Source organism: Anopheles maculipalpis, chromosome 3RL, assembly GCF_943734695.1.
Source record: "Anopheles maculipalpis chromosome 3RL, idAnoMacuDA_375_x, whole genome shotgun sequence".
Lineage (NCBI taxonomy): Eukaryota > Metazoa > Arthropoda > Insecta > Diptera > Culicidae > Anopheles > Anopheles maculipalpis.
In genome coordinates, this window is record NC_064872.1 from 3,258,707 (window position 1) to 3,273,658 (window position 14,952).

General features: G+C 44.6%; 2 protein-coding genes across 3 annotated transcripts in view; both read right to left on the bottom strand.

Moving 5' to 3' along the window:
* LOC126565342 (uncharacterized) overlaps positions 1–14,952 on the bottom strand; it is a 205,199-nt gene that overhangs the window by 162,227 nt on the left and 28,020 nt on the right. The window lies entirely within an intron of this gene.
* Positions 350–14,463, bottom strand: LOC126564448 (putative inorganic phosphate cotransporter). 2 transcript variants are annotated; one of them, XM_050221505.1, is made up of 5 exons: positions 14,200–14,463; positions 1,999–2,633; positions 1,538–1,922; positions 1,232–1,470; positions 350–595 (listed from the first exon to the last, which is right to left on the bottom strand). In XM_050221505.1, exons 1-5 carry the CDS (start codon positions 14,381–14,383, stop codon positions 377–379), a joined length of 1,662 nt encoding a protein of 553 aa, XP_050077462.1. In that variant the 5' UTR covers positions 14,384–14,463; the 3' UTR covers positions 350–376. The 2 variants fall into 2 exon arrangements, with proteins under 2 accessions (XP_050077462.1, XP_050077463.1); XM_050221506.1 differs by lacking the exon at positions 14,200–14,463 and adding an exon at positions 7,390–7,457.

A 14,952-nucleotide genomic window follows, 5' to 3' on the forward strand; every position in this document is an offset into this window, starting at 1 on the left:
CCTCGTGTACCCGTTTTACTGTGCTAAATCGTAAATTCTAACGCGTCGCGCCTATCCTAGCTGATAAGTGGTATAAATAAACTCAACAGAACAGAATATCTTATCATCACCGTGGCATCCGAGGGTATAACCTACACGTTTCAGTAGAGCAGTCGCGTGGCCTGCGATCGGATTAACTATTAATCCGTACAACACAATACCGCACAGCATTGTGCGCTTAATAAAAATGGGTTTAAAAAAAACAAATCGGCTTAATTCTTATACTTTCTCCACGGTAGTATCTTCCTCTCGATTGCTTCCAAGTACGTACATGGAAGCTTTGTTCTCTGTTTCGAATAGCTCTCCTTGTCTTGAGGGATTCAGGAAGTATTCCTGCTTACTGTTTTATGGCATCTTGAGATAGTACGCTTTTCTTTGCCATGGCCGGATCGGTGTCTTCGCCGTTCGACTCGCCCGCCTCGACCGATTTGTTCATCAGATGGGGCGTGTTCCAGGGCTGCACCTCACCGGACGCCCAGATGACATACACCAGGTTGGTGACGTTGAAGACGGCAAACGAGATCCAGAACACAATTCGCCACTCATCCAGGGTGTGCTGGGGGAAAAAAACAAACTACTGATTAGTATTGGGGCGTAGACAAATTACATTCCTTGAAGGTGGCTCAGGCGCAGATAGTGGTGAGTGATAGATAATTTGTGGTTTCTTCATTGGAATTTTGGAACCCTGTTAATGAGGACAAATATTTAAATTGCTTGCTCACACGTTCACATTCTAATCACAAGCACATATTCGCAGCAAACACATTAACTGGCTAATGACACAGCTAGAGCCCTACTCTAGATAATCAGGTATAATGAATGTTGCCCAAAAGCGACGCGCCCCACAATTTCGCAAAACTTATTTCAAAGCGTTTTATAATTCATAATTCGTTGGCTTTCATTGCGAGTTCATTCAGTTCAACAGCAACAGCAGAAAAAAAAATCCTGCTTCTATTCTTTTGTCCAAAAATAGCCCACAAAATGGCAACACATGTATTATGGATCGTGCCTAATGAATAGCACATTTTCACCTACTACTGGTTCATGGTGACTCACAACAACAACAAGAAAAAAAACCACCGCCCGGCCGGAAACAATTTAACAACAAACGACCGTACCAAATCCGAACACTCTTCTTTCCACCCGCCTTGTGCGTGTGCCTTCCCTTGACTTCCGGTCACGGTAAACTTACATTGGGTGTCATCACACCGACGACGTACGGTGCAATGATGCCGGTAATGGCACCGATACCGTTCGTGATGGCCATCAGCGTACCGGCATAGTTCGGACTCAGATCGAGCGGGTTCACCTTCATGCCGGGGTAGAACGTACCCATGAGACCCATGGCGAAGGTAAACAGCATGACGACCACCGCCTTTTCGCAACCGGCGTACGAGGCACCCACGATGAAACAGGCCGGTCCGACGGATGCTAAAAACGTACCGGGGAACATTTTGTTAGACAAACTTTTCACTTTACTGTCGCACTGATTACTCACCGATGGTAGTGAACAGCTTACGTCCGAACGTGATTGTCATGCGTCCAGACGTAATGAGCCAATCGCTTAGGACTCCGGTCGACAAAGAAACAATCCACATGACCAGATAGGGCAAGGAGGAGTACAGACCATTGTCCTTAATGGAGAACCGCAGCACGTCACTCATGTATTTGGGCAGATCCGTAACCATAATGAAGAAGCCCCAATCGTGACCAATCTGAGCACAAACCAGCGCCATCATGGGGACGCTCGTGAGGATATAGCGCCATGGTGTCGGTGGTAACGTACGATCGCGTTCCAACGTTCCCAGCTCCTGCTTCAGATAGGCCTTTTCCTTTTCGCTGATGAATGGATGTGATTCTGGATCGCTGTAGCAGAGCAGTGTCTGTAGATAGAGAAAGAGAACACAACAGCTCAAGAAAAGTACTCAACAGAAAGCTTCACAACGCGGCGATACTCACGAAGATCACAAACCATAAAATTCCCAAACCGCCAAAGAAGTAAAACACCGACGACCAGCCATCGATATTGTGCAGCAACACGCCCGACAGCAGATTGCCCAGGATCGTACCGACCTGTCCACCGCCAAACACCAACGATCCCAGCTTACTACGCTCCTTGGCCGGAATCCAGGTCGCCATCAGCGCACTCAGTGCAGGGAATGTCGTGCCTTCTCCCAATCCCATCAACACACGAATCACAATCAGCGCCGTCGAGCCACCGAGCTCTACCGCCCACGGTGTAATCAGCGTAAAGATGGCCGTCGATAAGATGCCCAAACTCAGCGTCCATTTGCCGCCAAACTTTTCCGCCAACATACCACCGGGGATGTGCGTGATGACGTAGCCCCAGTAGAACGAGGAAAGGATAATGCCCTGCAGCTCCTCATCCCAATCGAACTCACCGCCAGTAAAATCGTCCGGATCCGCGCTTTCGTCGATCGGACAAACGCCACCCTCATCCTCGGTCGTACCACCGCCCGTCTTGTTTACCATCTCCGTGATAGCGATCGAGAGCGAGATGCGCATCGTGTACGCATTCATGATCGCGAGAAAGCCCATGATCGCCAATATCACCCGCTGCGGGATGATAAAGACTGTGGAAGAGAGATTTAGTCAAATTAATATGATTTTTTTTTAATGTTTTTTTTTTAATAAATTTGGACGTTTGGAGATGTTACAAAAAACATCTTTTCAAACAGTAATTCCTAGACCTTAATGACTTAATACAATATCTAAGACTTCTTTAAGTATGTAATGTAGACAAGGTTCGACATGTTAAACTTCTTCCTTTACACAAGAAAATCAGCCGACTGCCTACAAACGATCGACACAACGAAATACATGTTCTCGTGCCTTGTCATGTGTGAAATCTGGGTTTAGAACAAATCCTTAGTATCTTTAGTACAACCTTCACGGTCTGTGGGTGTAGCGTTTGCTACCGGAGTTGTACAAAAAACAGTCTAGTCATGCTAAACAGACGAGGCTTTTAAGGTGTGTTTTGTGTGAAGAAATGTCTCATGATGTGCGTGTTTAATCCACGCGCTCATTTATAGCCATGTTTTCGAGACGGGTGATTGTTTTTATCAGAATTAAATAGTTCACACCCGGGTTAGGGGTGAAGCGGCATCATCTCCGCATGATAAATTCAATCGTTTAGCTTGCTTACTCACAATCCAAGTGGAAAATCTCCACCTGTTTGTATGCGAAATGGTGGACAGTAGCTGATTCCACAATAAGATCAACAAACACCCTTTGTTGAACACTCGACCAGTCAATAGACGGTTGATGGATATGGATCAAGCTTCCCAGACAGCATCGTCGACCAAATGCGCCGGGCGTAACGGTACTCTAGGATCAGACAAACTTCCCACTATCAGTACAATGTCCAGATGGAAAACAAAATCAGGGCAGGCACGCGTGAGGGTGTAGTGTATCGTCTCCCGGAGTGCGAACAAATAATCACTGCCGATTTACGTGGCGTGCGGTCGTAAATTCATCAACTACTAGGCGTCTACTAGTAGCTAGTTCATTGTTTGTAGATGTGTTCAAAATTGAATTGCACCTCTATGAGGGCTAGAGAGATGGAATGATATAGTCATCAATCATGGATTCTACCCACACAATCGGGCAAACGGACGGCAGCCGATCATATAATAAACATCTTCCTATCAGCTGGGTGCTGCTCTTTAAAGTGCTTCTAAGCTATCGCGACGGCCTCTAATCGGAGATATGGCAGGTCGCGCGGATGTCTATCCCTTTATCGGATGTTCGCTACTGTGGGTCAATCGACGGAAATTCTCTTATCTGGCAGTACAATTCAATTACCGCGATAAACCCCTCACAAAAGCGACAGACCACCACCAGAGACAGCATCGCAAAGGACACGTACGCTGCTTTACAAATTTGCAGATCGAGAGATTGAGATTTATCTTTTGGAGCAACAACAAAAAACCAAAAAAAAACCCACCCGCCGTAAAGAAAAACACCAATTACGTCCGTAATGACCACTTGTTGTTCAATGTCACATCGATAGCCGGTCAGCGCTTTCAACCATCGATCGTACCGCAAACATGCAAATATCAATAAACAGCAAGTGAGATGTTTGGGTGTTGTTTTATTTTGGCGGAATTCCCCCGTAATAAACATGACCCTCTCACGCAAACATTATCCAAATATTGGCGCTCTTTGTGGGGCGAAAGTATTCCACGATGTTTCTTAACAAGCGGCACGAGACGATGAGGAGCGGACCACAACAAGAGGGATGATCGGCAAATAGGATAGCCAGCCGGGATTTACCAGAACACCAGACAGACATCGCACTTATGCGAAATGCCAGCCCACCAGTGTCAAGTGTCAATTCCGATGCTCACTTGTACTTTGTTACGAGCAAATATTATCACTCAAGTACCTACGTAAAAACTATCCAAAAGGGGATGAGGAAGAGAAAGAGGGTAGAAGGGTATGCCGATAATCGACCCTCGGTCTCTGGTGAGAGGTACTTCAAATAGTTATCCCTGCCCTAGATTTAACTAGCTGCCTGTAACTATGGACAATCACTCACGTATAGGGATTTTTCAAGCTATTTTAACAATTTTTTTTTTTTTGTCAAACTACAAAATAAACTATTATTCTTCATCCCTTCGGCAGTCATTTCCCGCCATGAATGATCGCCGGAACAACAAAACAACCTTCATCGGACAATGAAATTGAATTGTTCCGTGGATTGAAATTTGTGGTCTATCAGTAGACGAAACGCTCCCTGCCGCAGCAATTTCTAATGATAGGCAATTTTCTTTAAATTATCTTTATGAGGTTTCACGTTGGACAACCCCGCAACAAGGCCTGACGTCGTCACAATGCCGACCACAGTAGTAGACAAGAGTTTTCTTGTCCCCCCCGGTGGCCTTGTGCAAATCTTGAGTGCAAAAGATTTTGAATTTCGAATAAGTTTAAAACACACATCTACGCAAGGTTAGTAGGATTGGCGAAAAAAGACGAGCACCTCCAAAATGATCACCTTCGATCGTCTAGACCCTGAACTTGGTGCTGTCGTCGTTTGGTGCGTCGTTCGTCGTCGGTGTATCAGTGGATCGTGCGTGTTTTATGTTTCCGATTTTCCAATGCCATTGTTTAGCTTTAGTATCGCACACACAAACACACACACTAACGGTGCAGCATTGGTGTTGGGGTCCCTATCTCTCTCTCTCTCTCTCTCTCTCTCTCTCTCTCTCTCTCTCTCTATCTTTGCAAAATACGAAAGTGAAAACGACTTTGTCTTGGCCATTGTTTGTGCCATGTTGGAATCGCGTGAAGAAAATGCTGCAAAATCGCTTATTAGTGGCTGTTTAATTGCACCCTACTGCTCCACATTCAGCCAAAACTGGCACCGACTTCTGCAGCACTTGATACTGGTTCATTCAATGCACGGAAATACTATCGGCCCCCTTTTTACACCGGTTGTATGATCACCGACAACTCGCAGTTATGTATCGATCGAGCTGCACTTTCGCATGCAAATCGTATTGCATCGCATCAATGCTGCTCATCTGCGACCGCTTTTAATTATGGTCGAGAGCGGACTTAAGGGCGCTCCCCCTAGAAGCGATCTTCACTTCCCGAGTTTTGCTTTGCGTAATCTCTATTTATGATTCGTTTTCCGCATTGCAACAGCAACCTGCTGGCACAGCTTTTCCCACAGTGGAATGATTCAAGCTGCTCTAAATACTGGCAACCGGCTACAAACTGTAGCCTCTGCTTCATCAGATTCCGGCAAGAAATTCCGGTGACGGCTTTATCATCAATCCCCTAGGTATGACGGCACCATTTTGGCATTCCATTGTATGTCTCCAATGAACATTGAAGCGCAGGGGGGGGGGGGGGAAGAGGAAACAACAAACAGATTAATGGCACAATACTCCTTTTTTTTTTTTGTTTAAAACCGCAACATAAACTCACAAATATGCACGCACACGTGCACGTGATGGTGCGGCGGCGACACAACAATGCTTTTTTTGTCGCACGATCGTCCAACTCGTCATTATGCGGTGTCGTTTGATCGACCAGGCCCGACCACATTTTCGATCGCGAGCCGATCGATGATGACACCGAAACAATACGAAACGACCACGCGACTCACATCGGGTACTACTTTTTCTGCAGTTTTCATTACTTGGCAGATATGCAAACAGTAAGGGAAAAAATCGTGTGTTAAATGTTTTTTTTTTTCTATTTTGATCACCCATTTGTATAAACATAAGGCAGATAAATTCCATCCCTTTTTTTGTTCAATGGGAGCCTATAGAAGCTTCGGTAGCTACATCAATTGTAAATGATTGTTTAATCAACTCATTAGACAACACACTTTTCGATGCCGTTACACTAATTAACTACAAACCTTGCTAACCTTGGTACGCCCGTAATGGCTCGAGCTAAATCGTATTTTTTGTGCTGTCTTTTTATCACTGCATGTGAATCTTGTCAAACCGTAACAATTCATCGAAACGGCAAAACATTAAAGCATGACCAATTGGTGAATATTTTATGGCATTTTTAGATGTTTGAAGCACGTGCGAAAGCGAGCATACGCCCGCCCATCTGCGCCCACGTGTACGATTGATGATCAAGCGCAAAAGAACCTAAGCGATTCCTATGGCTTATTGTTTTTGTACCTCAAGCTGTGAATTGTCTTAAACATGTGGCCACTTGTTCCGTGCCCTTAACGATATATGTACACGTCTCACATCTCATCTCCTCCAATTAGTGTAACCTGGAAGTCCTCCAACGTCCAATGCAATCATTTTGCATAAAAATGTACGCTAAACAATCGGCATACCTGATCGAGGTTAGTTCGATCAGCTAATACATTTATTTACTTTTCAATACAAAAAAAAAAAAGTGCGATGCGCGGTCATCATCAAAAGACCCGCTGTACCAGCTCATCATCATCATCATCATCATCACCATTGCCGACATCATTTTATGCTCGTTGTGCATTGCATTTCGCGCATGGTCCAGCGGTTTTCCGCACACCGTGCCACACACACACACACATTGGTGACATTGGAGCGATCGAAACGCGATCCTCACACCAATCCCCAAGCATGAGATGTGACGAGCGATAAGGCAACAGCTAGCCGGAGCTTGATTCGTACATCCCAGGGGCAACAGGTCAGAGCTTCACTTAGCACCAATTTCCCAACTACTTCTACTAAGTGCTTTTATTGCTGCCGAAAAAAAAAGTCAAGAGGCCTCCAAAAACACTGCACCTGTCACAATTAACTGTTGGTTGCCAATTTTTGCTGAAAATTTACTTAACCACCAGACTTCGAACTCTCCACCCGATCTACTCACATCGGGATAACCGCTGCTGCCAGCCGGAACCATACATGGTGACCGCTTTTCTTTTTCCTTAGCACACAAAACAAAAAAAAACCCTCTCCAAACACACCACCGCACAAGAAAATCACAACTGTCACTGCACTGCAACTTTCGCCCGCCCAAAGCCACCGCCTACGCCACCCCCGAAGAATGGGGTTTTGAGGGTGTAGGGTGTGTAAAACTTTCGCCCTTTTTTTTTCAAAACGGATCTCGCTTGCTTGGCTACTAAATCACACACTTGCGCACGCTTGTGTTTTTCGCACTGGAACCTTTTGACTAGTTAGATCGTCGAGACATCTCACTATTCACATTTTGATGGAAGCTTTTCCAGAGCCACAACGATCGCCCCCACCTCGATCACCGAGAATGAAGTTGCGGAACTGATCGAGTTTCGACGAATGTGCAAGAAACTCCGGACCGGATCGATCGATTGCGCGTTGTTGGGCTGGGGACGTTCGCGAACCGATTGAACCGCCAAGCGCGAACGGAACGCTCATAAATAATTGTCCGGGCACCTGAGCAACCAACCAACCGTATTGTATCATGTCAAGGGTGATGATGGTGGAGCTGGTGGAGGTGGTGTAGGTGGAATCGGCTTATCGAAATGAGTGTGTAGCGTGTACCTGCGTGCGTGTGTGTGTTGAAAACGCCACTGTTCGCACAAGGTGTAGTCGGCACAATCGTCGTATGGGTCGTCGCGTGTGTATGTTTTGGGGGGTTGCTTATCGAACTACTACAGCGTGTATTGAGGGGGTTTGCCGGACTATTGGGGTACTTTGCCACCTTTTGTACAAGTGTTTCGATGTCTTCGGATTACCCCAGTTAAGTGGAAATTTCATCGGAAAAAGAGAGATCGAAAGAGCTGCTGGACAGATATTCTAACGCTTCAATCTCTGCAGTAATACCTTCCGAATTTCGAAAAACCCAAATGATGGACAATGTTGGTATGAAGTTTGAAAACTACTCCATTTTTCTTCATTTTTTTATAATATTTTTTATCTCCCCAAGATAGAAAATGTCCAAAAGATGGGGCCCCGTCAATCTTTGTTTGCAGAGGAAAACTCTCAGCAAACAAAGCCCTAATTGAAGAGGTTCCATGCACTAGGTCCCTGGGAAAACGAGGACCTGGGAAAACGAGGACCTTGGGAAACGAGGACCTGAAGAAGATCTTTTGGATGATATCCCATGAACGAGGGATGAAATTTGCAAAGAAATGTGACTTCTAACATAGGAATGTTTCTCGATCCATATTTTAACATACAGAGAAAATTGTATAAGAGAAAATTGTAGGTGGGAAAATCACATGTAGAATAATGTCAAGCGGCTTCACTATCCGTAAGGCTTGTTGAGTGTCCTTAAAGACTATAAGCACTATCTGCACTTCATAAGCTTGTCCTCTAAGCCATTGACGCACTCGATTCACGTCGCCACAATCTCTAACCAAATCAATTCAAATTCCTTAACACTCCAAGTTTGCGGGAAAACCTCCTTCCCTCGTGGCTCACCCGTATTCCCTGCCAATTCCAATCGAAAGTAAGATTTACCATAAAGTTCATTCCATAACCTCCGTATGGTGGCTTTATTGGTGGCTGTTTGATCCGTCGCCCCCGATAAACGCCTAGGTGCTTTGTGCTCGTGTGCTCGCCAGATAGTGGACACGATCGTTCCCGCAATCTTGCGGGATTTTAATCCCCATAAATCAATCATCATTTTGTGGCGCATCGTGTCCTCGAGAAGAGCGACGATGACGACCACGACGACGACTGCCATCTGTCAGTGATGTGTACTTGGGGACAGTCTTCCACGAGCTGTGCTGTGAACGATAATGTTTAATAATCGGTCAACGCGTGCTGGCATTGACCGGAAGTCAGCTTTTTGATCCGCATGTGTTTTATGAACCCCCCCTTGAGGGAATGATAATGCAGTGCATTAGACGGGAAGTTGTTAATTGCGATGAATGATTTTATTCCACGGAGGGTTATGATGTAGAGTCAGTACTTACCTAGCTTCCCCCTAGATTAGGAAAACCTCGAAGAAAATTATTAAACTCTTTCTAAGGGTATCGCTTCCTTGTGGCAGAAATAAGTCGAAGAGTTTAGTTCATTGTCATCTCATAAAATTGCGCCATCAGTTGCCAATACTCCACAGAGTTACCACGCTGCTTACCTAACCCACGAAGGTACATACGAAGCTTCCACTGGCCTACTCTTGTGCTACTCCGATGATAAAGCCCATAATTAGACCAACATCATTGATACGGGAGCCACATCTCTTCCGCTGCTCTAAAGCGTGCGAAAAATGGGGCCTTTTTACAATAAAGCTAAACAAAAAGGGATCATTCAAGTCGAAGGCATGTGTACGCACCGTTTTTCGTCATGTGGGGTCTGATATGGGGATGATAATTCGCAGAAGTGATGACAGCATCCCTCCTTCAACACAAACATCCCCGATCTCCGGGATGGAACAAACATGTGGGTATGCGTTGAATTAAATGTGGAGCAAAAACTAATTCGAACTAGTTGAAATTGGTATTTTATAATACGCTTATCAAAACGAACATTTCGAAACGCTTGAAATGTTAAAATTTAAGTTCTAAATAAACCTTTCAGACATCACAACCTCAAGACTGTTCTATAGCAATACAACAACGGTATCGATTGTGTAGCAAGATCGATACTATCACAGAGAAGTCTGAAAAGTCGGATGAATGGATTGTAAACGACAGAGAAAAAAAAAGAATGATAACACTATCAAGCACTGTGGCGAGCAAGTGAGCAAAGCAGGACAATCATTACAGTAGTGTAATAAAAAATATAATACAAATTCACGATTGTCGTGTGAGATGAGATGGTTCGTGCATGCTTATCGCACACGAACTTGAGCTGTTCGATCGTCTCCTCAGTGTCAAACAGTATCTACCACAACAATAACAGCAAATCAGAACCAAAGACCTAGTCACCTACAACTAGATGATAGTCTTAGGCCCTGTTATCTTCGATCTCACAGTGACCGTCCATTTATGCGAGACAGTTTTTGGCTCCGTTTCGAATGATAACGCCAGCGGGACACACGTCCCGATCGTTCATCTACCACCAGGGCAAGGTAAAACGTTGACATTCGGTTCAACGCTACGGAAGTTGCGGATGATCAATCACTGTCCCGTCGCTAGCAGTAGAGAACCATTGCCGAAAAGCTCTCAACTCCTACGGGGAAGCATGATTAATTTCTATTACCAAAAGAAGGCGCCACATAAAATAGATTTGTAAGCGCAAAAGTGATAACATACGATACAGTCTATATTGGCTGGAATCAATGAAACGAGTCTAGGTGGCATAGTGGAAGTAGCTTTTATCTTCTGCACGGTAGAATTGCGTCTCAAATCCCATCAGGACTACCGGGATTTTTCTGGGTATAGTGCAGGAACCCAGGTATTCCAGACCTCCAGACTCCCACATGCCTTACCTAACTTACCCACGGCCACGGAAGAACTAGAGGTCAATTCCCAGCCAAACACGTTAGCCCGTAGTGAGGACTTGAATATCCAATTGCGTGGTATCAGTAGGTCTAGCCGCTGAGATGGTCAGCATATCCTAGTAGGTCATTAAGCCAAGAAAGTTATTCACTCTTTCAGGAATACTATGTCAGCTAGTATGTTAGCTTCCATTTTGCAGGATTATCCCAGGATGAATGATGTTCTGCACCGATACGCGGTAGCAAGATATTGGAAATGAAGGCATAATTAAGCAGCAAAAGGCCATAGTCCGAAACTGATTCTATCATCCCGTGAAAAATAATACTTAGATCACAAGGGCCACAACAGAGCTTGACGCAATCAATACGATTTAATTTTCTTCCACAAATTTTGTGATCATTTTAAGTTAAGGGAAATATTTTGGAACGCTATTTTGAATTATTTTATGCTAAAAACAAATGATCTTTTCAATACAATTAATACTTGTGCAGTAAGTCTGCCTCATCCTTTCACACACACACACACACACACACACACACACACACACACACACACACACGCGTCAGACACTTGAAGTTAATGTTGTACGTGCCTTCAAAAGCATCGGTTCACGGTTGTTACTAAAGCTTCCAATTAATTCTATTTTTAGCATTTACAGTTCGACGCCACCACTGCAGACGGACCTATAGCAAAAAAAACACGCACCTGACGGGGGTGGATGGAGCAACATAAATTCTGCAGTCAACCTTCGAGTAGGCAAACGAACATAAGTGAGTGCAATGACTATTTCCGACAACCAGTGTTGGCATTCAACGCATACTTTGTTGCATGCATACGAAGGTTGAAGGCTGGGAGGGAATTTGATTCCACTTTTGAGTGTTAAATTTGCGAAAAATCTGTTTCTTCTTCTTGGCCTAGCGACCTCTCAGGTCATGCCGGACACCTAATGGCTTACTAGGCTTGCCGATACCACGTAGTTGAATAATCAGTCCTGTAACCTTGACCGCCGCACCGTCTAAATCTGCAAGAACCTCAAAGAATATTTTTGTTTGAGTAACTGTAAGGTCCAGTGAAAAAACCAGACAAAACAAACGTTTCTCTGCCCGCATTTTCTCACTTGAAGGCAAATTTAAAGCACTTCCTGCTGTTTTTGTCCTCAAAGCATCAAAATCCCACTTCAAACGGTTGTGTTGTAGCTAGTATATATTTGTCTTCCCCTATGTCTGCCGCCCTTTTTTCAACAACTTCCAACATTGTTTCGTGTGTCTCCCTTTTCAGTAAAACAATTTACCCCATCCTCTACGCGCATCCTTGCTCGGCTCGGAGTGCTTCAAACAATAAGACAAACGTGCAATATTCGCACTGTCCTTCGCTTTCCATCATCCTGCCTGGTGCTACCACCAGCACCAGCACCACCGCCGCCGACCCCACCATCTCTCCCTGTTGTTCTCGGAAGAGCAAGAACAAATCTGTCCCTGCCGCGCAAAACACCAGAGAGCCCAACCAAACCAAACCGAAAACCGTTTGATGTTAATGAAAATGGAATGAAATTAATTTGCCCCAACAACAAGAAGATGATACTACGACTACGACTACGCACTTCAAAGGCACACGCTCGGGTAATGCGGCTCCGAGGATTCCTTTGATATTTTCACTTCAAAGATGAACGCGTTCGGCCACGTACCAGGATCGCACGGCATTCGGGAGGATGCATCTGGCATCAGATGTACTAGGCGAGAGTTTCTAGCAAACAGTCCACACCTCCAGCTTCCGCTGCCGGAACCTTTCCGAGGACCAAGGACCCTCATACAGTATCATTTGCCAAACGACAAAGCCACCGGAACCAGGGTGTTTCGCTTGAAGAGCTCTCCAGAGTGAAAGAGATTCACCTACTCCATGGTACCATTACTACTTACTACTACTAAACCCCGTTGGGGAAGGGGGGTGAAGACACAAAAGTTGAACGTGCAAAACCAAAGCACCAAAGAAGCAGATTGAGAAAACATAATGACAGTAACGAACCGGCCCTTCAAGTTTTTGTCATCCCACCAGCGGACATAGCGGTTGACTGATGAGGGGAAATTATTGTTTTGTCGCATCCGAAATATTTTCATCCACGCTCCAGTGGACGCATCACGTCTGCTGGTGGACATCTTCCGGGAGGAGGGGAGTTGCTTTTCAAACATAGGACCTGAGCTGTGGGAAGTTAATATTCTAAGCACACGCCAAGTGTCGTTGATTCTACCACATGACTACGACTAGGTCAATAGCACAGATCAATGTTGCAACGTACTGGTAGCAGCGAGAACGTGGTCAATTGCGACAAATGCAAATGAACCATCTACTACCAAACAGAACAACATGTGGCGCTTGTGGCGCGGTTTTTTTTTACCAGATACTTGATGCACTTCTCCAACACTGCATGCTGATAAAGTGCGCGCTACGATCGTTAACTAAATGCAGCTACATCGGTTGCTATCGACATGTCACGTTCATGGGGCTTCACAGAACCGCTTGTAAGGAAATGTCCTTCTAGTGACCATTTAGCGAAGATTTAGGAAGAATCAGCGGTGAGCGGTATGTTGATCGCGCTCAGTTTTACGATCGGATCGAAGATCGTTGAACATCCTCGATTCAAATGCAATAAATAGAAATTAAAATATGATTTAAAGGAAGGATTTGATTTTTTTTATAGTTGTTTATATATTCATAAATGGATGAAGACCCGGGAACCAGAGACTCTCTTGACATGGTACCATCATATTATCTTCAAAAATTTCAGGAGATTTATACCCGAGTATGCTCGGGATAAGGCAAAGAATAAGGAGGAAATGCCTTATAAATCTGTAAAAATCTATTCAACACAAGCGATGTTGACAATACGGCACTGGACCGTAATAATCAATTATAAATAAAAATTTCAGGAGATTTGGCCATATAGTTCTATCCTTACGCATCCATACTATCATACTCAGCCCTTTTGCTAAATATTCAAATAATTTGGAATACTTCAATACAGCTTCGTTAAAATTTACTGTTAAATCGTCTCAAAATCTTTTTTTTATTTCAATGATTTCCTTCTTAAGTAAATTATTATTTTATTTACCTAAACGAGAGTAAATTCTAAACTATCTAGGAAAATGTCAAAATATTTCTAGCTATCCAACACACTCCGAGATACCCTGCAATACCGAACCAACCCGAATTTGAGGTACACAAACACGGCCCTCTCTCACGGAACATGACTCACATTTCTGTTACTTCAATCTCTCTTTAGTCCTCTATGCAATGTTTCTTCCATAACAATTTACCTCGTGATAGCCATTCCAGGCACGGGTGACGATACGCTCCTTCCGGCTCCTGTGTCAACAGAACATCCTTAAACGCAGCATCCAATGTAGAACCTTCTGCTTGCCCTACCACTGGCCACAGTTGTTTGCCACTCAGCAAAGGTTCCTTCTCGCCCGACGATCCAGCTGGGCTAAAGTTAAACATTTTCACTCGTTTCTACTCGCTACACCGGAAGGAAGATCGGCACTAACTAACTCGTACACACATTACGACAGTCGCTTCCAACCTGCTAAATGGACACTGTATTTCAGTCGTCTTAAAATAAACCTTTGCATCAGTTGGTCACAATTCGTAAGCTTGGCTCGGCTTAAAATTTACTCGGTGACTTAACTGATAACGCGGCAGAAGATCACTCACGGTCGAGTTGGCTTTCTCTCATCCGGGAGCCTCGCTAGCCGAGCTGTTAAACAGTTCTGAACCACATCGACCTCCATTTGCCATACATTGTACGAGCTCTCCTGGCCTCGTTTCGAAGCTCTGGTAGATAACGCAGAGAAAGTTCTTAGTGCAGGATGATGACAAAACACGGCGCTCTTTACGCATTGATTAAGCGCGTATGGGAAAATGGGATTTAATAAGAAGAGTAGATCGTCCTGGTGAGGATCAACACCATCACAAAAACATCACACACTTGCGCACAGAGCTTAGAGACATGGGAACGTGCTGTTTTTGGATCGATGCAATTGGAAAGCGGTTGTTTATTTGTGGTGTTT

What these genes read in the sequence shown, in the direction of transcription:
- LOC126564448 (XM_050221505.1), bottom strand. Translation starts at nt 14,383, where the DNA reads ATGTTTAACTTTAGCCCAGCTGGATCGTCGGGCGAGAAGGAACCTTTG. An exon ending in CCTGGAATGGCTATCACGAG is followed by an intron (nt 2,634 to 14,199) that starts GTAAATTGTTAT and finishes TCTCTTCCACAG; the next exon opens with TCTTTATCATCCCGCAGCGG. An exon ending in TCGGTGTGATGACACCCAAT is followed by an intron (nt 596 to 1,231) that starts GTAAGTTTACCG and finishes TTTTTCCCCCAG; the next exon opens with CACACCCTGGATGAGTGGCG.